The sequence below is a fragment of the Oryx dammah genome, unplaced genomic scaffold (assembly GCF_014754425.2).
Source record: "Oryx dammah isolate SB20612 unplaced genomic scaffold, SCBI_Odam_1.1 HiC_scaffold_28, whole genome shotgun sequence".
In the NCBI taxonomy this organism is placed as follows: domain Eukaryota; kingdom Metazoa; phylum Chordata; class Mammalia; order Artiodactyla; family Bovidae; genus Oryx; species Oryx dammah.
This window is the reverse complement of record NW_024070212.1, coordinates 91,844,194-91,868,622: the sequence shown is the minus strand read 5'-3', so window position 1 is coordinate 91,868,622 and position 24,429 is coordinate 91,844,194. Positions and strand designations below refer to the sequence as shown.

General features: G+C 50.1%; 2 protein-coding genes across 7 annotated transcripts in view; one reads left to right on the top strand and one right to left on the bottom strand.

The window, feature by feature from the left end:
- Positions 1-4,896, top strand: part of ZFYVE9 (zinc finger FYVE-type containing 9) — a 182,539-nt gene extending 177,643 nt beyond the window's left edge. For all 3 annotated transcript variants that reach the window (XM_040231136.1, XM_040231135.1, XM_040231134.1), the window contains 3 exons: positions 236-341; positions 2,731-2,907; positions 4,418-4,896. In XM_040231136.1, coding sequence (XP_040087070.1) covers positions 236-341; positions 2,731-2,907; positions 4,418-4,579 — 445 coding nt within the window. In that variant the 3' untranslated portion in view covers positions 4,580-4,896. The remainder of the gene's footprint in view (positions 1-235; positions 342-2,730; positions 2,908-4,417) is intronic.
- Positions 4,897-8,887: 3,991 nt separating this feature from the next.
- Positions 8,888-23,526, bottom strand: CC2D1B (coiled-coil and C2 domain containing 1B). 4 transcript variants are annotated; one of them, XM_040231142.1, is made up of 25 exons: positions 23,395-23,466; positions 23,032-23,238; positions 21,722-21,808; positions 20,395-20,539; positions 19,242-19,345; positions 18,724-18,879; positions 18,158-18,283; positions 17,803-17,962; positions 17,438-17,622; positions 17,207-17,282; positions 17,005-17,115; positions 16,798-16,928; positions 16,516-16,588; positions 16,179-16,315; positions 15,637-15,754; positions 15,395-15,567; positions 14,880-15,005; positions 14,313-14,371; positions 14,109-14,225; positions 13,667-13,740; positions 13,470-13,528; positions 13,224-13,275; positions 12,687-12,786; positions 12,439-12,529; positions 8,888-11,324 (listed from the first exon to the last, which is right to left on the bottom strand). In XM_040231142.1, exons 3-25 carry the CDS (start codon positions 21,785-21,787, stop codon positions 11,196-11,198), a joined length of 2,568 nt encoding a protein of 855 aa, XP_040087076.1. In that variant the 5' UTR covers positions 21,788-21,808; positions 23,032-23,238; positions 23,395-23,466; the 3' UTR covers positions 8,888-11,195. The 4 variants fall into 4 exon arrangements, with proteins under 4 accessions (XP_040087076.1, XP_040087074.1, XP_040087075.1 ...); XM_040231140.1 differs by lacking the exon at positions 23,032-23,238 and having other exon boundaries at positions 23,395-23,526; XM_040231141.1 differs by having other exon boundaries at positions 21,722-23,238.
- Positions 23,527-24,429: the final 903 nt, after the last annotated feature.

Below are 24,429 nucleotides of genomic sequence, written 5' to 3'. Positions count from 1 at the left end.
TTTACGTTAAATAACCAGCTTCTGCCACCAGGACTCCTTTTCTGTACGTGTGTCCTCGGAATTATTTCAGTGCATAGGCCCCTCCCTGAGAGCTCTGTTCATGTACATTTTGGGGCAGTGGCTTCTTCTTTTGTGATGTTTTGCATAGGTGTCTTCAGCAAGGCACCCAGTGTATGATAAGAGAGAAGTAGTTCTTCTAAGAGCTGCGTCCATCTCTCCTTTGTGTCTGTTTTAGTGTCCTAAGTCCCATAGATGGGAAGTCCATGGAGTCTATAACAAGTGTGAAGATATTCCACGGATCAGAGTATAAAGCGAATGGAAAGGTCATCAGATGGACCGAGGTAAGGAAAAGGGAACTTGGCATCCTTGATCCCCACTTTGAAGACAACTTTTTACTTGGCCCAGAGACATTCTGGACTGATTCTGGAGGATAGAGGGGAAAAGTCTCTGTTACCTTCTATACTCCAGTTCCCTCTGATCTGTCTCAGCTCACTGGGAGGAAGTGCACCAAGTGTGGCCTGCCTGCAGCAGGCTGACATCTCCGCCCCATGAACTAGCTTTTAGATTTGTTCACATTGGACCTCAAGAAGGGGTGCATCTCTGAAGAGTACATACTGTCTTTGCTGGATTCCTCAGAAAGCTAGGCTGGTTATGTTGCACTCAGTTATAACTTAGATAACACTGTCTTTTAAAAATAGACTTATCTTACAGATAAGAAAACTAAAGCTCAGAAACTAATTTGTCCAGGATTGCCTGGCAAATAAGCACTGGTAAAGTCCTGATTCAAACCCAGATGTGGCTGACTCCTAACCTGTTTTCTACTATATTGTTTCTTAGAGCTGTATTAGAGGCTTACCCGGGGATGAGAGGAGCCAGGCAGGGACCTTGTATATGTGTATGTGCATGCGTGCTAATTTGCTTCAGTTGTGTCTGATTCTTTGCAACCCTCTGGACTGTAGCCCAGCAGGCCCCTCTGTTCGTGAGATTCTCCAGAATCTCACGTGAGATTCTCCAAGAATACTGGAGTGGGTTGCCATGCCCTCCTCCAGGGTATCTTCCCGACCCAAGGATCGAACCTGTGTCTCCTGCATTGGCAGACAGGTTCTTTACCACTAGCGCCCCCTGTGAAGCGCATCAAACAAATTATAAAGTTTATTTTTTGAGAATAAACAGGTAGGTCCTGGATCTCTTGATTTCTTTTGAAACTTATTTATACCTGTCTATAAAAATCAAGTATTAAATTATAAGATCTCTAGGATTTCTGGAAGCTTTGAAAGTCTTAATTTTTTTTAAGAAGTTCTATGCTTTCTACCTTTTCCATTTTACACACAAGGTAACTGAGCCGGGAGGATAAGTGCCTAGTAACCCAAGTTTACTAGCTGGTTCCTGACAACACAGAGACTAGAAGTTCTTGACCTGTTGTTCCAAGTGACATCTTTCATACCAGACTTGGCAATTTTATATGCAGCTGAGTGGTTTTATCTGCTTGCTTTGTAATGACCATCTGACATACATATCTCGAGTAGTCGAGGGTCTGAACATGTGAATGTCTTTATTGCTTACAGAGTAGTTTGACCTCTGTTTCCTCTTTTTCTGCTCCCCACTAATCCCCTGAGATAGGGAGATGAGAAATGAGAAAATATATAATGAGAAAACAGTCTCAGGGAGGCCAGATGACTCTGTGACTTGTCTAATGCTGGTTGCTGGCAGAGCAGGGACCAGAGGTCTCCTGACTCCCACTTGAGAGTTCCGTCTATCGCTTCACACTGCCATTTTCACTAATGCATCGGGCACCAGGCTTCAGAGCTACCCCTCTGCAGATTCTTAATATAAGCTGCTGCTTATATTAAGCCATAAGTCAAGTATTGGTATAGAGAAGCATTGTATATTTACATGTCTCTTTTATGTTTTGCTTTTAAAAAAATTTTAAATGTATTTTTTATTTGAAGGATAATTATTTTACAGAATTGTGTTGGTTTCTGCCAAACATCAGCATGAATCAGCCTATGTTTTGCTTTTATATCATTTACATGATAACCAGAGAAGGTAGGTGCTTCCCATTTTACAGAGGCAAATCGGCATTAAGCAGCCAGAGGACTTGCTCATGACCCTCCTCTGTGTGACAGGACTCAGGTCTCAGTTCCAGATCTGCTGTGCTTCCACCTGCGCCTAGTGCAGTGTTCAGTTCACAGACGGTGACCCAGCTTTGACCTCCGCAGTGGCAGAGCCATGTGTGGTAGGAAGAGCTCGGTCTGTGATGAGAAGCAAAAGATGCAGATTCTCACCTGTGCCCTGAGCAAGTGCCCTCCCTTCAATGAGTGAGCAGTAATATGCAGGTGTTGGGTGATGTGGTCTGTAAGGACTGTTCTCTAAGATTCTAAGATCATTTCCTTTAGAAAGTTGCCCACATATTAGGGAGTCCTTTTAGAAGTACAGTGTAAAATATAAGCCTCTCCCGGTTCTGAACAGGATGTACCATTACCACTGCGGCCACGGCTTTTAGGGAGATCAGTAAGTGGTAGCTGCCATCCTGTGGACGCAGAGACTGTGAGAGGCAGGGGCTGTTTCTTCCACGTGAGATGTCAGTGCCCTGCTTTTCTTGGTGTCTGTGTGTCTGGTCTTCCTGCACGTCTCAGGGAGTCAGGGTACTTGTACCCATGAGCTGGTGCACTCATTTCTTCCCACATCTCCTGGACACAAGCTTAAAAGTCTCTTTTGTTTGGGGAACAGGTGTTTTTCCTAGAAAATGATGACCAGCACAACTGCCTGAGTGATCCTGCAGATCACAGCCGACTAACGGAGCATGTTGCCAAGGCCTTTTGTCTTGCTCTGTGTCCCCACCTGAAGCTTCTGAAGGAAGATGGAATGACAAAACTGGGACTTCGTGTGACACTTGACTCAGATCAGGTAAGAATCTCAGCCTCTGAAGCAGGTCTTGGGCAGTGTCGGTTTTCTGACACCTGAGTTTTCTTCCTGCAACCCAGAGAGTACAAGTCTCTGCACCTTGGGCCTGACCGGATGCAGTCTTTGGCCTTCCCTCTGTTGGTAATACAGCTGGATGTGCTGCTTGGTCCATCTCTGAACCACGTGAACTCTGGCTTCCTCACCTGAACGTCTTGCCTTGTCGTTCTTTTTAGTGTGGGGTAAGAAGTGTGAGGACCTGCCGCCCTGTGTGAATGACATAGGGGCCACCCTGCCTCCTTTAGAGAGCAGGTCCCAGGCTGTCCCGTCTTTTGTTTTCTTAGTCCAACTACAGCAGGCTTCTGCTGACTGGTCTCTGCAGTTCCACTTCTTGTGTTTTTCTTACTGCCAGCATTGCCATGCTAGTTCGTGGATATGACTTTGAACCATTTCCCCATCAGTTTCCCTGTCAGTGCGGGTCTCCTGTGGCCGGACCTTCCTCCCTGTCTTACTTATGAACCTCTTTGTGTGCTCTGTGTAGTCCCAGTCCAGTCTGAGTGCAGCCCGCCCCCACCTCCTTGTCCCAGTGCCTCTTTTGTATGGCCTAGCACTCAAATCTCTACATTTCCTTGGATTTTTTATTTATTGTTTTGGGGCAGCATGTGGGGTATTAGTTCCCTGGCCAGGGGTCGACCTGGGGTTCTCTGCATTTGGAGTGCACATCTGTAGCCACTGGACCGCCAGGGAAGTCGCTCTTTGGGATTTTAGATCCCTGTGACATGCCCCAGTGCTCCTGCTTTGAGGCAGTTGTGTCATTATCAGGGAAGATGTGAAAAGTCATATGTTTAGCTCCATTTCTTGACTAGTCATCAATCAACAGATAGTCATTTCCTACTTATGGTCTTGCCCATTGCTTTACTAAGCATGTCAGGGTAATACAAATGATTATTACAGTTCTTTCCCAAATGGTACTGATAAGCTGACTGGACAGAGAATTACTTCACATAAAATAAGAACCAGCACTTTTTTCTACTAAATATGTGGGGCCCTTGAGGGCAGGAGCTCTGTTTACATTCATGCGTTAATTCTTGTGTTTGTAGGTGTTTAAAAAATGGTATATGGAGAAATGGATGGAAGGACAGGTGTTCAGTTCCTGCTGTGTTAGGGACTTTACCCAGTATATTTCTCATTTAACTTCCACAACCAAAGGTTTATGTACTGTTGCTGACATTCCACACCTCTCTGTGCCCCCAGCTCCCTTCCTGGGAAACTGAGACCATAACCAGGTTAATTGTCTTGCCCAGCATCTCACAGCTACCAGGTCCTAGGGGCAGGATGAACATATGATAGGACGGTACGTGACAGTTCTAAGGAAGAGAAGTTTGTGTTTACTGCCAGTGTCTAGCCCCTGGCCAGAAAGGACATCTCCTTTCCTGCTCAGCCTCCTTGGCCCTCAGCCCTCTGGAGCGATCTTCTCTGTCCAGTAACTTGTCATCCCCTTCTTTCCACGGTGTAGGTTGGCTATCAAGCAGGGAGCAATGGCCAGCCCCTTCCCTCGCAGTACATGAACGATCTGGACAGCGCTCTGGTGCCGGTGATCCATGGAGGGGCCTGCCAGCTCAGTGAGGGCCCCATCGTCATGGAACTCATCTTTTATATTCTGGAAAACATCGCGTAGACAGAGAGGACTTCATTGTTTTCTGTTCAGACCTGTTGCAACAGCAGTCATACCCAAATCATTTGCACTTTAGAACTGGAAAATTAAGCTTTTGTTAACACTATTAATGGGGGGTGGGGTGGGAGTAGGGGTTTGGGGGTACAGGGGTGGGAAGGGGTGGTGGAGGGACAGATGTTCCATAATTCTAAGTCTTCTATGCATTGCCCACCAAGAAGATCTGGGCAGCTTCTGTTACTGCACAAGTTATGCTATCCTTGCAGCTAATCCCCTTCTGTTACTGTTTAGACAAGAATTCTGCTCCTCTGTTTTAAGACTTACTTTTGGTTTTGTGCTAATAAATGCAAAATTGGGTACCCCCAACCCCATGGGGGGGGGGGGGGGCCAGAAGGGAAATAAAAAAATGAAGCATCAGTCTTGAACTCTTTATACAGAATTGATGTAAAAAGGACAAGTTTCACACTGATCTTGTCCCAGATACATTACAGCAACCTCACAAAGTCACATTTATTTATTTTTCCCTCTAGATTATTCATGAAGTGAATCAAAGACCCAAAGGATTATCTCTCTTCTATCCAAAGAAGGGCGGCTCAGTATAAATGAGGTCACTTGAATTTATAGTAAAGCCAAGTTCAGGCTCTCTTAAGACCTGCCAGACTGAATGACAGACACTGAACTGGACCTTTCTGTGAAAGCTGACAGATTATACCCAAGACGTTTGTAGTTATAATACACACTAGAAGCATTTTATGTATTTAAGCATCAACACATGGCTTACAGGATCCTGGTTTCCTGACCAGGAATTGAATCCTGTGCCCTGGCAGTACAAGAGGGGGGCTCTCCACATGGGAGGCATTTAAAAAAATATTTTATTGAGAAATAAACTTCCAGGAAAGTGGCAAGTTAAAAAAAAAAATCTATGTATGCTTTACCCAGATTCACCTGTTATTTATAGATTAACTTGTTGGCTTTATCAGTGTTCCTTTCTCTCCTTTTCTCTCTCCATAAAAAAACTGAGGCACTTGAGAAGTACATTGCATACATCAAAGTCCTTCACCCCTAAGTACGTTAATGCTGACTTCTACAAATAAGGGTATCCTCTCACATCACCACAGGACAGGCTCCACTTCAGGTTGACACTTTAACCCAGCGTGTCCAATAATGTCCTTCACAGCGTCCTTCCCACCCAGTGACGCTTCCAGCCTAGATCAGACATGGTAAGTTTCTGTCATGACTCACCTTTATTTTTTATGTCATCGATATTTTTGGTGAATATAGGTTCCTCCAACTCATTTAACAGAAAATGCCCCATTTTTAATTTGGTTGTTATTTCCTCAGAATTAGATGAATTATGCGTTCTTGGCCAGAATCCTACCCAAGTGATGTTGTGTCCTTCTTGGGACATCACATCATGGGTCACTGAGGTGTATGTCCTTCTGCTCCTCATTGATGATAAATTTTTACCTGGTCAAGGTGTTGTCTGGATTCTCCACTGGTATTTCCCCTCTTGGAACAAATAACTGGTTTGTGTAGAGATAGTCTGATCATGTGGAGATCTTACTCACTGAAATGTCCCCGTAGATTTAGCATTCTGATGTTTCTTGCCTGAATTGATCCTTTACTATGATGGCTACAAGATTTTTCAATTCCAGCACTTCCTGTTTATCAGTTGCACTTGATTTACCTATAAGTAAACACTCTTCTTTTTATATATATATTTATGAACGTTAATGCTGGTAAAGAATCCTCCTGCAATGCGGGAGACCTGGGTTTGATCCCCGGGTTGGGAAGATCCCCTGGAGAAGGGAAAAGCTAACCACTCCAGTATTCTGGCCTGGAAAATTCCAGTTCCCAGAGCCCTTCTTTCTTATTTATTCATTTAATTAACTTTCATTACGGACTTGGGATTACTCTTTGAATGGTTCTAACTCATTATTTAGGTGAGCTCCCGCGTCCTTGTGACACGCTCATTTCTTAACACTTCCTTTTCTGGCCTAACAAGATGCCCCCGTGCCATCTTGTGCTTACCTTGTCCCAGCCTTGGAATCAGCTGGGTGGTTTTTTTTAGTGGAAATGGTATTAGAAGCCAAGATTTGGTTTTACCTATGACATATGTGATACATTCTGATCATTTTCTCCTTAATTAAAAATTTTAGTCAGACAAAATAGATTGCACAACCCACAGTTTGAAAAACACTGCTGTAGGGCAGCTCACTTCCTTGTCACTGGCATCTTCTAAAACCCCAGGCCAAGCAGGAGGCTGGACCCTCTGCAGTGAAAGCACAGCTCCAGGAATCCCCTGGAAGGTAGCACAGGCCTGGGAGAGTGGCAGGCTGCTCCCCAGTGGCTGGAGCTAGGCCTAGTACTTGGCAGTTACAGGCTGCTGAACTCTCTTTAGGTTAGTAGCTGTTTTCTGAGGCCCAGAGGTGTCTGTTGTTTTTGTTTAGTCGCTCAGTTCTGTCCGACTCTCGTGACCCCATGGATTGTAGCCCGCCAGGCTCCTCTGTCCATGGGATTCTCCAGGCAGGAGTACTGGAAGAGTGCCATGCCCTCCTCCAGGGGATCTTCCTGATCCAGGAGTTGACCTGCATTGGACTCTTTACTGCTGAGCCACCGGGGAAGCCCAAGGTTTATCCCTCTTCTGTTGGGGCGGAGGGGAAAATCCACATTCGACATCTGCTCTTCATAGGCTTCACTGACGGTGGTTGCAGAGGGCTGGGATTGTAACCTTTCCCATAGCCTGGGAGCTTCCAAAGGAAGAACGGGTGCCCACTGAACACCAGCTTGTGAGGACCGAGCCCTGGACGGTCACCCCTTAAACCTGACAGGCACAGGTGCACTTGTTAACAGGGGTAGTAGGAACTTGGGGTCCAACATCCAGCTTGATCTAAACTGGAGCTTCCACAGGAGCTGGCTCTCTTTGTTCAGTCCTATAGGAGTTTATCTTTCTTCCTTCTCAGCTAAACAGACCTTGCAGTTGTACACATTTCTTCCAGATCAGTGCAAACCTTTATATTCTAAGAACAGACTCTGGCCTTGCAGAGTTGGGTCCATTCTCAATTGCATAAAATGTCCTTTATATTTAACAAAATCATCTTGTGGAATTGGACATAAGATAGCCAAGGCTAGTTTACTGTTTTCCCTTAACTTTTGTGTTTATATACTGTATGCTGTATAGAACTGGAAACATCATGTTTCTAAATAAGGCAGATTCTTCTATAATGTAAACTCAGACTGAGATATAGAGATCCTATGAGGAACAGAACTGCCGTTCTGGTAATACTACATTTAAAAAAAATCACCAAATTTTCACCAAATGCTAGGCAATGTAGTTTCTCCAGTTTTTTAAAATCAACATGTATCTGAGCACCTACTGGACTCTTGTTGGTCAGTCGCTCAGTCATGTCTGACTCTGCAAGGCCATGAACTGCAGCATGCCAAGCTCCCGTCCTCCAGTATCTCCTGGAATTTGCCCAAATTCATGTCCATTGAGTCACTGTTTAACTATCATGCCAAGCTCCCGTCCTCCAGTATCTCCTGGAATTTGCTCAAATTCATGTCCATTGAGTCACTGTTTAACTATCTGCTCCTCTGTCACCACCTTCTCCTCCTGCCCTCAATATTTCCCAGCATCGGGGTCTTTTCCAATGTCAGCTCTTCACATCAGGTGGCCAAAGTATTAGAGGTTCAGCATCAGTCCTTCCAGTAAATATTCAAAGTTCATTTCCTTTATGATTGGTCTCTAGGGCTATAGATAAACTGAACTTTGCCCTGTGTAAGTTCCCATCTAGTGTCTTCCCTCATCTACACTGGTTCCTGAATGCTGGTGAGCCCAGAATTTCCAACTAAATTTTCTTCTATCATAACTAGTCATTTTAGGAATAATTTATGCACTTAATGCACTTCAGACAATAAGAAGTCTGCTGAACACTTGTTTCTAGAAAAAGTCTGTGATAGTTGTTTAATAATAATGCTGAAGTAATTTTAATAATGACGGTAATGGGATTTGGAGGACTGTAACGTAGCCAGAAGGGAAAAGGAGCATAAGAGGAATGAGAATGTCCATTCTAGAGTTTGGGAAGCTGAGGCTAAGAGAAGGGAAGAATCCATCTGTGATGGAACTGAACCAGGTGCAAGCTTCCTGGTGCTGCCTTCTGCCAGTCTCAGCCCCACAGTTTCATCTTCAAAGCAGCTGCCTTAAGGGGTAAAACAGTGTTTAAAAACTGCCCACAAATATTTGGAAAACAAGCACTCAAAAACTGGGAAGCAACAATGTAGGTTTCAGAACAGAACCGTGAGAAAGGAAAGTAATAAAATGCAAACTAGTTTGCTCTTTAATTGTGAGCAAGACATCCTGATTCTAAGATAAATTCCTTCCATATTGTATTCAGAAGAAAGTATGTCCTATACAATTGAAAAGAAATTTTAAAATTTAAAAATGATTTGGGTCGTGGCTGGTTCCCAGCTGCCCACAAGTCACTAATCTGCACTGCTGAATTGCTGCATTTGGATAAATCTTAGCACAAGATGAGGCTGGGCAGGCTCCTCCCATGCCAGTGACCCCTGCATGCCTGGGCTACAACAAAGGCCTTTTAAGAACCTCAGTCTCTAAGTCCAGTGGGCGGCTTTGCCCTGCCTCTCTCAGCCTGGAGGTTCTGGTTTTCAAAAAGCAAAGGGTAGTGGTGCAGAATGAAACTGAACAAGTTATGATGGGAAATCTTTGAACCACAGAGAAAAACTTGCTATCCAATTTCTAACAGACGACTGAGTTTACACATTCCTGGTACTGGTCGGAAACTGCAAGCCGCCTTAGCACTTACAAACCCTGAGGGGGGACACTAGGTTGAGTCAGGAACCCGCTTCAGCTTCCCTCTGCTCTAGGCCACCTTATGAGGGCTGACAGCCCTCCTTTTCATTCTAGATGGCTGCTTGTATGACACACAGATACGACTGCATTTAAGTGTTAAATCTCACATCTATGGAATTTTTAGTAAGATTAGCCTTAACATTAGCTAGACTAGCTTTCTAGCTCTCAGAAGTTATCTGTTGTCCCTGTTGTTACACTGTAAGCTCTGCTCTTAAGGGCAGGAAAGTGTGGTCCAGCTGCATCCCAGAAAAAGACGCACACACAAAAGCTCAATCCCAAACTTGTATGTTTGCAGGACTACAATCATCAGTAAGTTGAATGTATCTGCTTTGTGTAGAGCCTTAAAATACTGTCTTCAGGAATGCTCTGTTAATGTTGCAAAGAAAGGGGAGGAAAGATGGGGTGTTAAAGTTTATTTCTAAGAGGTGTAGACTACTGCAGTTTTGAACATTAAATCTACTGCAAATATTGATGTAAATCACTCCATGATCTCCCATCTGTTGACAAAAATAAATCCAAAGAACTTCTTGGGAAGAAATTTAGGGATTTCCCTAGGTGATTAGATGAAGCAGCATGGCTTCTCCTGCCCTGTCTCTGAAGAGGAAGCCATAGCTGCAGTTTCTGTCAATTAACAAATGTTACTGCCCTTCTGGCTTTTAAAAAGTGACAGGGGTGGGGGCGGGGCGGAGCAGTGACATGGAGGAGCAGGGCTTTTAAGACTTCGGTGGTTATTTTGTGAGAACGTAAATCCCCTACAATGAATTAGACCTAGTTTCTTAAATAAAATCAGTTACATTTCACATATGTATATATATATATAAATTTTTTTTCTTTCTTCCTCAGTTAACAGTCTTTCAGTCTCAGGTACATGGACCTGACTCAAGATAACCTTGCTTTCACTTCCCACCACACAGTCCCGAACAAAATTCCACTGAATGCGTCAGGAAGCAGGGACGCTACGGCAGCAGCTGTCAGGAGATGAGGCACAGGCAGGGCTGGGGTCACTGTGTTGTGTGGGCCAGGCGGCTGCTGACCAACTGCAGTCACAGAACCCTGCCCCACCCTATGGGGGAGGGGGGTCCAGATCACACTCAAGCTTTCCCATCCCTTACAGTTTTATCTTTTAAAGGCACGTCTAGAAATGGTGCAACTGAAAGCTGGGGCAAGTTGCAAACAGTTGATTCACAGGGGTTAGGGGGTTGGTTACAAGGCTCCATGGCAGAGCAATGAGGCTGTCCTTGCCCTGCTCGGACAGAGAGGCGGGGGGAAATCCTGGAATCCAGCCTGCTTTGGTAGAGGCCTGAGGAGAGGCCAGCAACAGGAGAGACCAGAGCCATGGTCAGTAATGCACATGCTTAACAGGTCTTTGGTGCTTGTGTAGCAGCATCTCCTTTATGTACAAAGACTTTTTTAGCCAGCAAAGCCCAGGGGAAAAAGCTGGAGAAGAGTCGCTGGCCTGACTCCACTCCACTGCTGACCCTCTGTTGCACAAAGCACAGGAAGTCTAAACTGCAGTGAGTGTACAGTAGATTTTCAGAAGGGTTTCCTGACAACAGACCTGGGAGAGTTAACTTCCTTCCCCAGTTCTACTGAAGATCGTGAACCAGCCTGAGCCCACCCCAACAGTTTTGCCTCTTGGTCTTCCTCACAGATGAGAAATTCCTCGGTTTTCTCCTTAGATATGAGTTGAGTACCGGAAGGGTTCCCATGGGGCCCAGGCAGAGGTTCTAAGGGCCCAGAGAGCTGCCCACCTCACAGGCCCCTGGGCTCCAGGACCAGCCAGTTCTCGGTGACCATCTGCACATCTTGGCCACTCAGAGGCTCCCGCAGCCTCACCTTCACCTCCAGCTTGCCCCCAGTGGGCTTCCTTCCATCCAGGACCTGTGAGGACCACGGAGAGGGAGATGGTAACTGAGAGGTGGGGTGGGGAGCAGGCAGCTCCCTATGCTCACAAGGCGAGAGAGGAGCTGAAGTATCCTGCATATCAACAGAAGAGTCTCCACTGCAGGATAACCCCAACCTCCTGCTGTTTGGGTTCGGTGGTTTTAGGTAAGTCTCAGAAAATACATCAATCCAAATAAGCACCAGTGCTCTGAAGTGGAGGTGAGAAATCTAGAGCTGTGCTTATTCAGTTTGCCCCACAGTCCCCTGGCAACTCCTAGAAGAAATGCTCTGGCTTTAAGGCACAGCCTGGGAGCCACTGAGCCCAAACTCTCGGTTCACAGATGGCATGAGGGATACAGCCACACGGTCCACTGTCCAACAAGGTCAGGACATGCCTGCCTTTTCACCCACCGTGCTGTTTCGTCCTGTGCAGGAGAAAAGGCAGCTGGAGAAAGCAGTGCTACAGGCTCTAAAGTCTGACCAACCTCACGGGCTGATACAAAGCAGGCCCCACTTAAGAACAACTCTCCCAAGCAGGCAGAGGCAATGCAGCAGGAAAAGCCTCAGCCTATGAAGGCACCAGCCAAGTTCTGGGCCCAGCTCTGCCAGAGACCCTTCTCTGTGGATCTTAGTTGCTATCGTCAGGGGCACATCTCTGTGAAATTCAGTGAGTTCAGGGCAGCTAAAGGAGTTGTCTGGGGTTGATTCCTAAGCACACTAGCTGCGTTCTGGTAGGTCCCTCCTTGGAAATACCTTATCAACTTTATGTCCAGAGTTTGTTCTACTTCATCATGTTGCCACAACTGCCTCGACCAAAACCTGCTCCCAGACACCTAGGAATTCGTGTGCGCCACACTGACAGCCATGACCAGGCCCCTCAAGGGAACATGAAGAGCTTGGAGTGTTGTGGAAAGAATCTAGTTACTTCCTTTCTGACACAATGAAATTTTCTCAGACCCTCTGTATTTCATCATTTGTGAAATGTGAATAGCACATATTGTACAGAACACTTACGGATATTTTTACAGGCACCAAGAAACCTACAACAGGGACTGATATTCAGAGAATGCTGGCCCTTTTCTGGCCAAGTCCTCCAGTTTGCCCACCTTACCTCCACAATCTCTCTGATCTCACACTCATTCTCCAGCCGCTCCAGTTTCAGATGGGCTGTGCCAACCAGCTTGTCACTTCTGAAGAAGGATCTGGAAAGTCAAGAGTCAGCAGAGGACTGGACTGGGCAAGGACAGCAGAAATGAGCTGGCTAAAACCAGCACGAGAAAACTGAAGCAGGGGCCGCGGCAGCAGCAGAAACCAATCCCTCCTCCCAGCCCCTTGGCAGTGTGAGCAATGGGCCCTCACCCTTTGTGGAAGATTTCAAACTTGATTCCTTTGTTTTGAATCACTCTCCTGAAGCCCCGGTGGTTTCGGTTGATATTTAGTTTGAAGAGTTGATCAAATTCTGCAAGAGGGGGAGAAGAAGGAGGGACTTGGCTCTCAGGAATCTCCTGACCATGTGGAAACTGGCCCACTTGCCTCCACTCCGTCTTTCTGCCTGCAATTCACAGTCACTGCCACCAGAGGGAGGTAGAGCATCCAAATCCTGGCTTTGAAGTTCACCTGGACAGTTCTTGTTAGACTCAGATCACATCAAAATGGGAGTCAGGATTCCTGGACTCAAGTCCCATTTCCACCATCACTTTGCTTTAAGGCCCTACGCAAATCCCTTTACCTCTCTGAGCTTCAGCTTCCCCAACTACATTTGAGAAGTAGTAGTAATACCTGCCTTCATCTCCCAAGTAAGATAACAGATCTGAAAGTACTCTGGAAACACAAGTGCTGCACGCATGTATCAGAGGGTGAGGGGGAGGAGGAAGCAGCCCTCATGTAGGTCCTCACCTGGAGAGTTTGTGTTTTTCACCACAGCTGTTTTGTTTTTTTGAGCCTGGTCCTAAAGCAGTGAGAAGAGAGAAGTCAAGACAGCTTGAAAAAAACAGAGATACAGGCCCAGGAGCTCTGGTCTACATCAGTGCTGAGGGAAGGGACCCCTAAAGGGAGTGAGACCAAGGGATGGGGAGAAAAAGAGCCCAGGACCTTGGAAGGGAAGATGGAGCTCACAGGACCCTACTGCTATCGGAACCTCACCGAATTAGGGTAGTGGAACTCAAACCGCACAAAAGCATCCAAGTCGTCAGGGGTCACCCCTAGGAAGGAGGAGGATGAGTCAGGATCACAGGGAGCAGCCAGGAGCCCCAGCCCTTGACGCAGAGGGGGAGCCAGTGCCCCCCACTGGCCAGGGCTGGAGTATCTGCACAAGAGAGCAGGGGTGGCCCCAGGGCTACCTGGGGGGGCTGGGAGGTTCATTCCCCGGACAACAATCAGATGCATTTCTGTGCTGTTGAGTTCTGCAAAGATCCTAGAGCCGGGAAGCAAGGAAAGCAAAGTGAAAGAGAGCAGTGGGAAAAGGTTCCCTCTTCCAATGCCAGCTGGGTGGTGGCCGAGAGGAGAGTGGGCCCAGGGAGGCAAAACTGTCTGAGTCTGAGCAGCAGAGCTGGAGTGAAGGCCTCGGTCTGTGACTCTAGTACAGGGCTCCTGCCCCAGCGACCACACAGCTCCGAGCCCCTCCTCACAAGCAGGCACCCCATCCTGCCTCTCTCCAGCCCCAGGGCCTATGTCAGGGCCAAGCCTGAGCAGCCTCACTCAAGGGGCCTAAGTCTCCACCCCTGGCTCTCAGCCTCTTGCCCAGTCCTGCATGGAGCCACAGTCTCCCTCAGGCTTTGGCACCTCACAGTCTGGAATGTCTTCAGCTCAAAGTGGTGGCTGGGAGGGTCCAGGCCTTGAGCCTGGGCCAGCTGCAGGATCTCAAGCTGCTGCTTGCGGTCTTGAGCAAGCTTCTCAAACCTGACAGGAAAAGGTGTACACATCAGCACAGCAGAGCTCATTTCCTGCTTCCTACCCCACAAGCTCTGGCCCCAGCCCTGCACTTACCGGGTGGTCTCAGCCACGTTGCCCTGGTGCATGAACTGCTTGGAGAACAGCAGACACTTCTGGAAATGGGGGTGCAGAGTGACTCCATGGTCCTGAACAGGACCCAACTAAGCTGGCCTTCAAGGTCTGCCCTCTGAAAGCTCCAACCTTCTGTAGCCTCCCCCTCTCCTTCTCCAACATAATAACCCAAGGTCACTGTTCCCAAGTCCCACTGCACTAAGTTTTTGCTGTTTCCTCTACTGGGGATAGCCATTCCCCCAAATTCCCTTAGCAAATTCCTCTTCTTCCTCATCACTTTAGCAACCAGACTTGCAGGCAGCATTCAGATAGATACACTGAAATATACAAATACTCCTCAAACACGTCTTTCTCCTATCTTCAAGGTAATTCCCCCTCCACTCTGTTGTTTGAAATTCATAGCCCTGCAAGAGGGGTATTAAGGAAAATGTGGTTTAGAGAAGAGAAATTTCTTACCCAAGATCTCATAGCCAGTAAGCTGAAGAGCTAGAATCTGAACCCTATCTTGCCTTTTGCCAAGGGGAGGCTATGGGCACTGGGAGGACTGACCTCATGTTGCTCCAGAAGCATTTTCTGTAGCTGAGCATACACCTCCTCAGCCTTCTGGGAGAGTCGCAGGTCCTCATGGTGAATCAGGATGAAGTCACCCTCCTCATCCGTTAAGGGTGAAGGTACCTGTCCAGGTCACAAGGCCCCTCAGGGGCCCTCAAGAGTCAAATTACTCCTCTACTGAGCCAAACAGACCAGAAATCTAAACTAAGTGTTTCTCCAGCTTCCAGTAGCCCCAAGAGATGGAAACTCATCACCGGCCAGCCTACCCCAGCACACTGCTCTGTTTTCCACTGGCCTTGCCCAGCCTGGTCACCTCTCGCCACAGGCAGGCCCCCGGGGCTCCCTTGGGGTCATGGGACAGGCAGACACATAAGCAAAAAAGTTCTCAGCTGTCACCACATCCTATTCAAGTACCCCCTCCTCCAAGCAACCTTGTTCACAGTCCTGCTCATCAAGACTGCCACCCAACTCGCTGCCCGAGAAGTCCTGCTGCTTAACCAGGCGACACTCACCTTGGAGAGGTCCACAGGGCGGCCAGCTCGCACCTGGGTGATCTGAGCCTCGAGGGCTTTGGCCACCCGCAGATGGGCTTTGGCCTGCTCCAGGTCCCGGCCACGCTTGGCCTGCAGGGCTGCCCGCTGGTACTGCAGTTTCCGTGCCTCCAGCAGGGCCAGCTGCTCTCGTGCTGGAGGAAGGGGACACAGGTGAGAGCCACACCACCTTCCCTCCTCCATCCCTCTTCTCCCCAACTCACCAGATGGACTCAGCGCCTCCTTAGAACTCGAGGTCTTGGGCTCAGGCAGGGGCCGCGATGAAGGGACGAGAGGCTGTGCTGGCTTCTTGGCCACTGGGGCCTGGGCTGGGGGCTCATCCTGCAGGTGCCCAGGAGGCTGTCACACGGGTTCTGTTCCCCACCCTGGCCATGGCAGCTCCCTGACTCAGGCTCTCTTCATAACACTTTACTACTCACTGTGTGACCTGAGATGAATGGCTTTCCCTCATGGACCCTTGAGAATCTCAGAACCAGAAGTCTCAAAAGTTCTCTGCGCTAACCTCCCAGCGTGAGAGAGTAGGGGAAAAGGGATTGAACTGGGCTCTGAAGTCAGAAAGACCTTGGTCTGAATCCAGCCCTGTTAATTCCTAGCTGGGTACCCTAGCCCAAGTTTTTTTTTCTCTATAATAAAAGCAAAAATGTCTACCTTGCTGGGCTTGTTAGTATGGACACCAATGTCTGGGTTTACCCCTCATCGGCTGTTTCCCCCACCAGTCCCTGGAGTCGTGGGCCCTCAGCCAAACCTTGTCATCCTCCTCCTCTTCCTCTACTGGGGCTGTATCCTCTGAGGAGGCCAGTTTCCGGGCAGCTGCTAAAGTAGCTGCCATCATATCCTCCTCAGTAGCCACGGTGGGCTCCAAGCCAGGTATAGGGGGGAATCCTGCAGGAGAGAGACACTGGGAAAGGGTTCAGGGAGCCTTGAGGATGCATCAGGCTGCTGTGGGTCCTACTGGGGTCTTCCTGGGCATGGCTGGGATGGGTAGTTCCCCCAGGGTGGAGTCTGATGTGTGAGAAATCATTTCTCCCTCCCTTCCATCCTGCTCAGAGACCTCATGAGCCCCCAGGCCAAACCCCACTCACCTGGAGGAACAGGTAACTGGGCAAAGTCAACTTTCCGTCCTGCCCGGTGGGCTCGAATGGCATCTTGATATTGCTGCAAGAGAAGGGAGGGAGGGACCTGTGGTGGGCAGCGGTCACAGGCTCTACTCAAGCAGAGGCAGGAAGAAGACGAAGACAGCAGCCCCAGGAGGAAGGAGAATCCCTGAGACAGCAAGAGCTCCAGAGACACACAGACAAGATGAAGACTCAAAGACCAGGGAGCAGACGGACAGCAGCTGGTCAAGGAGGCAGGCTGCAGCCCACCTTGGCAATGCGCTCGTGCATCCGGGCCTTGCGCTCATCCCCACTGCCCCGAGCTTGGGTGCCTGCCTCGCGGTACTTGTTCAGCCTCTGCTGCAGTGCATCCAGCACTGTCTGTGGCTCAGCAGGGGCCACTTGAAAGGAGAAAGGAGACAGTATTAGCTCTGCCTACCTCCCCCCAGGTCCCCACTCCAGTGTCCCCAGGCCTACCCGGGGCTGCTGGGATGTCAGAGGCCATCACTGGGTGCATTCGCTCCACTGCCGGGGGTGTATCTGAGGCTGCTGTTGGGGCTTGGGAAGCCTGTGGAAGGGGCTTCAGGTCTGGGGAATCCAGAGCACAGTTGTAGGTATGGGTAGGGGTGCTTGGCCAGCCCCAGCCTGAGCAGGCTGCCCCCCCGACCCTGATACTGACCCTCTGGTGACGGGGGCATGGCACTCAAGTCCACAGGCTGCCCCTTCTCCAGGGCCTCCAGGACAGCAGCAAATCTCTGCAGTAGGAACACGGTGGGAACATAAGCCAGGGAACCCCAAGGATCTGGGCTGAAAAGCCCCGGCAGACCAGTCTCACTGAAGCTTGGCCAGGTCACTGCTCACATCTGTGAAATGAGGGCTGGACACAGGGCCTCCGGACCAGATGCCGTACCTTCCCAACCCTCATGAGCTCTCGGGCACGGTCTAGGTCTCCAGCCCGCTTGGCATTCAAAGCAGCCACTTTGTACTCTCTCTGTCGGGCCAACAGCAGGGCCCGTGGGTCTGGGTCTGAGTAGTCGGGTGGGGCAGAAATACTAGGGCTGCCCAAGAGGCTTTTCTCAGGCTGGGAGGGCTTGTCTATGGAGAAACAAAAGAAAATATCAAGGTCAAAGAAGGTTTCCAGTGCCTCCAGGTCTGGCTAGCCCGAGAACGTCATAGGGAAGTTGTGACTGATGGGCACGGACAACGCAGGATGGGGAGGCAGGCCACGGGCCCTGACCCTGGGAACTAGGCCAGGATCTGACTGTCTCCAGATACCTGGCTTCACAGAGGGGGCAGCTGGGGGTTCTGCTTCAGGGCTCCTGTCGGTTGTTTCCTGGGGGGCCAGAGGCCTTCTGCCCAAGGCCACTGGAGGCGGGATCTCATCCTCACTGATCTTTTTGCCTTTCCTCACAGCAGCCAGCTGGGACTCCAGTGTCTGAGAGAGAAAAGAACCAGAAACCTAGCCAGCCACCACAGACTGCAGCCTGCTCAGACAGGCCAGGGGTCCTTCACCTCCACATTCCGGTGGAGCGGCTTCCCCTCCGCTGGACCAAGCTCCTCTGGTGCTTCACCCTTCACTGCCCCCAGCCTCACTCCTCCCAGCGCTGGTGCCCAGCTGAGCCCAACGCACCTTCAGGCCGCGCTCACAGCGCCTGGCTTTGGCCGCTTCGCCTGCCTCCTGAGCACTGGCCGCGGCCTCCTGGTAGTTGCGGATCCGATCCTCCAGCAGGGGCTGCAGCCCCCGGGGCCCTCCAGCCTGTGGATACTTCAGCTCAGGGCCTGGCCACTCCAGGGCCAGCTAGGCCCCTGCCACCACTCCCTCCTTGCAAGGAAGCTGCCCCAGAACACGAAGCGCCTGGATTCAAGGAGAAGGAGGGCCTAAAAGCCTCAAGGTGGGAGACAGACTCAATGGAGAGGCCAGAGGCCATGTCAGAGGCAGACACAGAGGTCCAGACAATCTGTGGAGGCCGGAAAATGGCTGCGGGGGGCGGATGGGAGAACAGAGAGGCCTTTGAGGCCGGCAGCCACCAAGGAGTTTCTCGTGCTGTCTCGGCTCAGGGCAGCTGCTGGAGGAGGGCTCTGCAAAGGGTTATTACCGCAGCGTCCTTAGACAAGCTGTGCTCCATGTGTGCTCTACAGGGGCATGTAGGTACAAAGGACACAGCCAAAGGCACACTGGAGACCTCCAGAACCCACCTGAGCTGCTGGGACCGGAGCTGTCAAGAGAGCTGCTTGCACCAGAGGTTCATTTTCCTGTTCCTTCTCCTCCTCAGGGCCACCCAGGCTGGCTGTCTCATCACCATCCAGGGCCCCAGCCTCCTCATCTGTACCCAGGACCTCTTGCAGCTCTGTCTGGGGAGACACAGATCCCAAGAGTTGGGAGCCTCACGATCATACCCATGACAGGACCTGAGAATAAAGGACACTCTCCTCCAGCCGTATTTCCCAGCATCACTCACCGTGCCTCAAAGTCTCCTTTACTAGAACACTCCTACACCCTTCCAATCTGATCAGGGACAGCCCCCCAGTGAAGCCTCCAGATCTGACAATCCCCAAGTACAGAGCTCACATGTCAGGAGATGTCTCACACCGTATAGTCAGGACAGGGCCCGGAAAGGCAAGGCACTCGCTCAACATCAGCACACAGAGGGACAAACCCAGGCCTCCTCCACAGCCTGACTACAGAGCCCTCAACACCAGCCTGGCAGACGCACCAGCAAGTCTGCATCCTCCTCCAGCCCTTCCTCCTCTTCCTCCTCTTCCACATCCCGCAAGCAGTCCGCTGCCAACTTCTCGATGTGGGCCATAGGCAGGGGGGCTGGGGGAAGAGGGTCACAGAGGGTCAGAGCAACACAGAAAAGGTTCCCGAAGAGTAGAGAATGGTCTTCAATCCACTGCACTGGCAGATACACCCAGGCAGCTTCCTTCCACAGCCAGAGTCCCACCTCTGCAGGGAAACTTTTCCAGGCCCTCCAACAGGCATCAGGCTACTGCCTTCTCAGCCCTTTTACTGTGGCAGTTATTCACAAACATAGCCATCCACTCCCCCTAGCCACATCTTTCATATATGAAGATTTTTAATATCTGAGCTTCCCAACGATTCCACAAAATAGGTAATACTAGGAATTCCCTGGTAGTCCAGTGGTTAGAACTCTGCACTTTCACGCCTGAGAATCCAGCCAGGGAACTAAGATCAGATAAGCCGTGCAGCACAGGTACCACTCCCCCCGCCCCGAAAATAATATTATTCTCATTTTATATATGAGTAAACTGAGAACTTTATTAATTTTCCTAACATTGCAATCTCAGTAAACAGCAGAATCAAGATTCAAACCCAGCCTCATCAAACCCAAAGCAGGTTTGCACTGAGAGAGAAAGGATGGCCACGGTTCTCCCAGACCAGTCGGTCCCTTCAGGGTCCTCTCCTTGCCCTCAGCTCAGGGACATGTGGGAGGGGAGATGGCTTTCTCTGAGGGCTCCTGGTTCCCTCTGGCCTCCCCAACGAGGCTTCAGGTCTCTGTCCTCTTCAAGCTGGGCAGGAAGACACCACTTATTCGTTCATTTGATACAATTTCTGTGCACTCATGTGTGACCGATTCAGTCTGTGCTGAGTCCCTAGTCTATACCAGGCCCAGAGACTCTGACTGTCCAAAGGGAGAGGGTACAGCCCAGGAAGGAGTGCGCTCCCCACACACAACACACAGGCAAGTGAGCAGAGCAAGACGGCCTCTCAGAGGGAATGCTGCAGAAGGGCCAGGAACACAGAAAGGCCAGGTGATCTGGCTGGCTCTCTGCAGCTGTGAGCAAAGGCCTGTCCAACCACCTGCCTGAGCCACCTGGTCCCAGCACCAACCGTGGCAAACTCACCCTGCCCCTTGGGTGCTGGTTTCCTGCCCGTGGTCCCTGCTTCCCCAGTGAGAGCCAGCAACTCTGCCTCCAGGTCCCCGTCGCCTTCAGCCTCCTCCACCCCCAGCAGCACGTCCTCAGGGCTGAACTCCACAAAGAGCCCGAGCTGTGAGCAGAGAAGGTTTCTAAGAACCATAGAAGGTGGGGAGGGTGGAGCCCAGCCGGAGAGTCAATCCACAGGAGCTAAGCGGCTCCCTGTGGGGCCTAATGTGCAGAAAGGGAAACAAAGGCCTGAAACATCACTCCTTGGGACACTTATCTCCCTGGTGACTCTACAAAGGACCCAGTAAGATCCCACTGCTATTACTATTACTAACAATAACAACACCAGCTGCCAGGCAGGGTACCTGGCAGCCTACGTGACTATCTTAATTTTCAAAATCCGGAGGTAGATCCTATTTCCTTTTAAATTGTGGTAAAACACATGTAACATGAAAATTACCATCTTAACCATTTTTAAGTGTAGAGTTCAGTGGCATTAAATACATTCACACTGTTGCATAACTATTATCACAATCTTGCAAAACTGAAACTACACCCATTAAACAATTCCCCGTTTCTCCTCCTCCCACCCCCAGGGTAACCACTACTCTACTCTCTGTCTTTATGAGTTTGACTACACTACCTAAAGTGGGTCCTATTTTTATCTCCATGTTCAGATGAAACTGAGACAGCCCCGTAAGTGTGGCAGGGCTAGAATTTAAAATAAGGTCTTAGGGGATTTCCCTGGCCATTCAATGATTAAGACTCCGCGCTTCTACTTCAAGAGGAGTAGGTGTGATCCCTGGTCAGGAAACTATAATAAGATCTCACATGCCACAAGGTGCAGCTAAAAATTTTTAAATAAAATAAATGAGGTCTTGTGACTTGAGTCTATGCCCTTTATCCTACCACCACCCTTACCTGCCTCTTTTAAGACAGTAACAATAGGCTAAGAAGTCTCAAATTTGGGCCCAAAAGAAATAAAGGGAGAAAGTGAGCAGGCAGATCCAATGAGAACACCCTAAATTTTGGTGGTTCCTGAACTCTCTGGGTCGTTTACATGGAGATGGCCATTGCAGGAGGAAGCCTGGGTTGAAACACAAGAGAGTTCAGGCCTTAGCTTCCACATGTGTGTGGCAGGGGCTGGTCCAGAGGGTCTCCATGGCTTCTGCCAGCTTACAGAGGCATGGCTCAAAGTCGCTAGACTTAACAAGGAAACCACACAGGACCCAGTTTGCCCAAATTGTAAGAGACCCTTACCCTCAGACTGACTCAGAAGTGAAGGTGAAGGAGGCTATATCCATACCTGCTTGGCAGCTGCCACACCCTGGCCACTGGCCTGAGGGCCCTTCCGAGGTCTTGGCCCTGGCATCTTGGCAACCTGGATACCTGTCTAGTGGGGAGTGGAAGAAACTCAGACTGGAGCAGCTTTCAAGCCCCACCCCCAACAGGTGTGGTTAGTAAACTCCCAACTCAGACAAAGAAGGCAATGCTTAATATGCTTAACATCCAAGGCTGAAATACCTAAGCTGGAAGTAGAGCACTGAAGCAAGCAACAGAGCAGATGGAAAGGAGGGGACCACCTATTAATACCATTAAGAGGGGAGAGTGAACACAATCAAAAGTCACTGAATTGATTTAATCTGGATTAAACCCAAGAGGTTGGTTGAGTGGTGAGTGGCCTAAGAAGGCAAATCAGGGAAGTTAACTCCAGGTACAGGGAGGGTGTAAGGCTTGGCAGGATTCAGAAAGGCTCTAAAACTGTGCTCTTAAGCATGGTTGCCCTATGTGGCTGCTGATGTTTAAATTTAATCAAGTTAAAGTTTCTGTCCCTCAGATAGTGGCTACCATGGGCCAGCACAAATAATGAACATTTCCATCACTGTGCCAAGTTCTATTGGATAGCTCTGCTCTAGAGAAATCTGACTCGGTATTCTGATTCTCTCCGAGATCTCACAACCATTCACTGGACCCACTATGTATGAGACCTTGTGCTAGGCACCCGGAGGGCAGGAGTGGATGTGACATGCCCTCAGCTCTCAAAGAACATTCACAAGGTGGAGAGCCCCTCACCACTGGACGAAACCCAAACAGGGATGTGCCAGGCGCCTCGGCGGCCCAGGGCCGGCCCTTATCCAGCAGAAAGAGACAAGGCTTCTTGGAGGTGATGCCTGTGCTGAGTCACGACCATGTTGAGGGGGAGGAAGAGGAATAGGATCCCAAACATAGGGAACAACCTGATAATGGTTCTGAGGTGACAGCAGCTTGACTTGCACAGGGGAACCAAGCTGGGATTAGTGCGGCATACTGTTGCGAGATAAGCGGAGTTGCGAACGTCAGCTAGGGGCAAAGGAGAAAAACTCTGAAGCCTAAAGCAGTTTGGGCACAGTTCTGAAGGCAAAGGACGTGAGGGGATGAGATCGGCGATTCAGAAACATGCCCCGTGGCTGCAGAAAGGAAGGAAGGAGAGAAGGAGGGAGAACGCAGGATGGAAGCTGTCTCGACACCGAGCATCGTGAATCGGTCCCGGCGAAAAGTGGGGGAGGCTGACGGACCGTGGGGGCGGTGTTGGGGAGGGAGAGAAGTGGACCGATTCCAGAGTTAGAGGGCTACAACCAGCAGGACTCGGAGATTAACTGGCTGTGCGCGCACTGGAGGAGGCGCTCAGAGTGACTCCAAGGCGTCAGATTTCATTGACTTGGGTGTACGGCGGGTGGTCCACTGAGTGGGGGACACGAAGTGAGTGGGTCGGCGAGACTCGCCAAGTCTGCGACTACGGGGGCACCCGACTGGGAGCAGCGGTGCTGGACCCAGACGCAGGCTCTGGAGAGAGGAGGGCAGGGAGTGCGCAGGGGAGGCGAAGCCGGGGACCCCACTCCCGCGGCAGGACGCGCCGCCCTGCCCAGCCCTGCCCGGCGGCCTCCATCTCCCCCGCCGTCCCCTCCTCTTCCCTCGCCAGAGGGCGGGTTCGCGGCATACCTCGCGGCGGATCCGAAACCGACCCGGGCCTTCTCCCGCCCGGTACCGCCCAGGCCTCCCGCGGCCCCCGGGCCGCCGAGGCAGCCGTGACAGGAAGCGCCCCGGCGGGAGACGCCTCGCGCTCTAACACGTGACTCCACGGCCGGTACGGCGCGTATCACGCATGCGCAAGGCGAAGCGGGCGTGGCGCTCCAACAGGTGACTCCAAGGGTGGAGTTCTCAGCGCGCAGGCGCCTTCGGGCAGGTAACGCCAAGTTCTCTGGGTCCTTGGGCCGTTCCACGTTGTTCCGCATCTGGAGCAAATCCAGCAGCCTCGCCGTCTGTACTAGCCCACTTACAGGTTTCCCGCCAACCTTCCTCCGTCACTCCCATTCCGAGGTTGCTTGGGTGCACGCTCACCTACCTATCTAGCTTCAAGTCCTCATCTCGCCCCTGTCGGCGGGGAGGGGAGGGTGGTTGCGGCCGCCGCCCTATAGGAGTGATTTCTCTGCCTTACTATCTCTTTCAGTGTCCTTTATAATTTGAGTCTCTAGCGAGAGAAGCTCACAGATTCCTCTTAATCTTGCAGCATCTAAAGGTACTTTTTCTAATCAGAAGGCGGGTTTAATGTTTAAGATATGAGAGGCAGTACTCATTGCACCTCTTTTATAGAGTCATTTCAGACAGTTTAACACCAATTTCTTACTCTCCTCCCTGCAAGCCAGTGCAATGTAGTGGGGGGAAAGAAGCTACCACCTGGAACCTTGCAAATCGTTTCCTCCTGCCTGTTTCCTAAACTTCTGAATTATCTTCCAGTTTCCTTGGACAAAGAGCTTTTCCACCTCCTTACTTCTTTTTGGTGATTTCTCCGAGGAAGAGACTGTCTTTACTATTTTATATTTAAAAAAACCCAGCTTTTCTTCTTGGCATACCGTTTGGCATGCAGGATCTTAGTTCCTTGATCAGGGATCCATCCAGTACCGCTGCAATGGAAGTGCAGTCTTAAGCACTGAAACATCAGGGAATTCCCCATCTTTATTGTTTTAAAATGGAAAT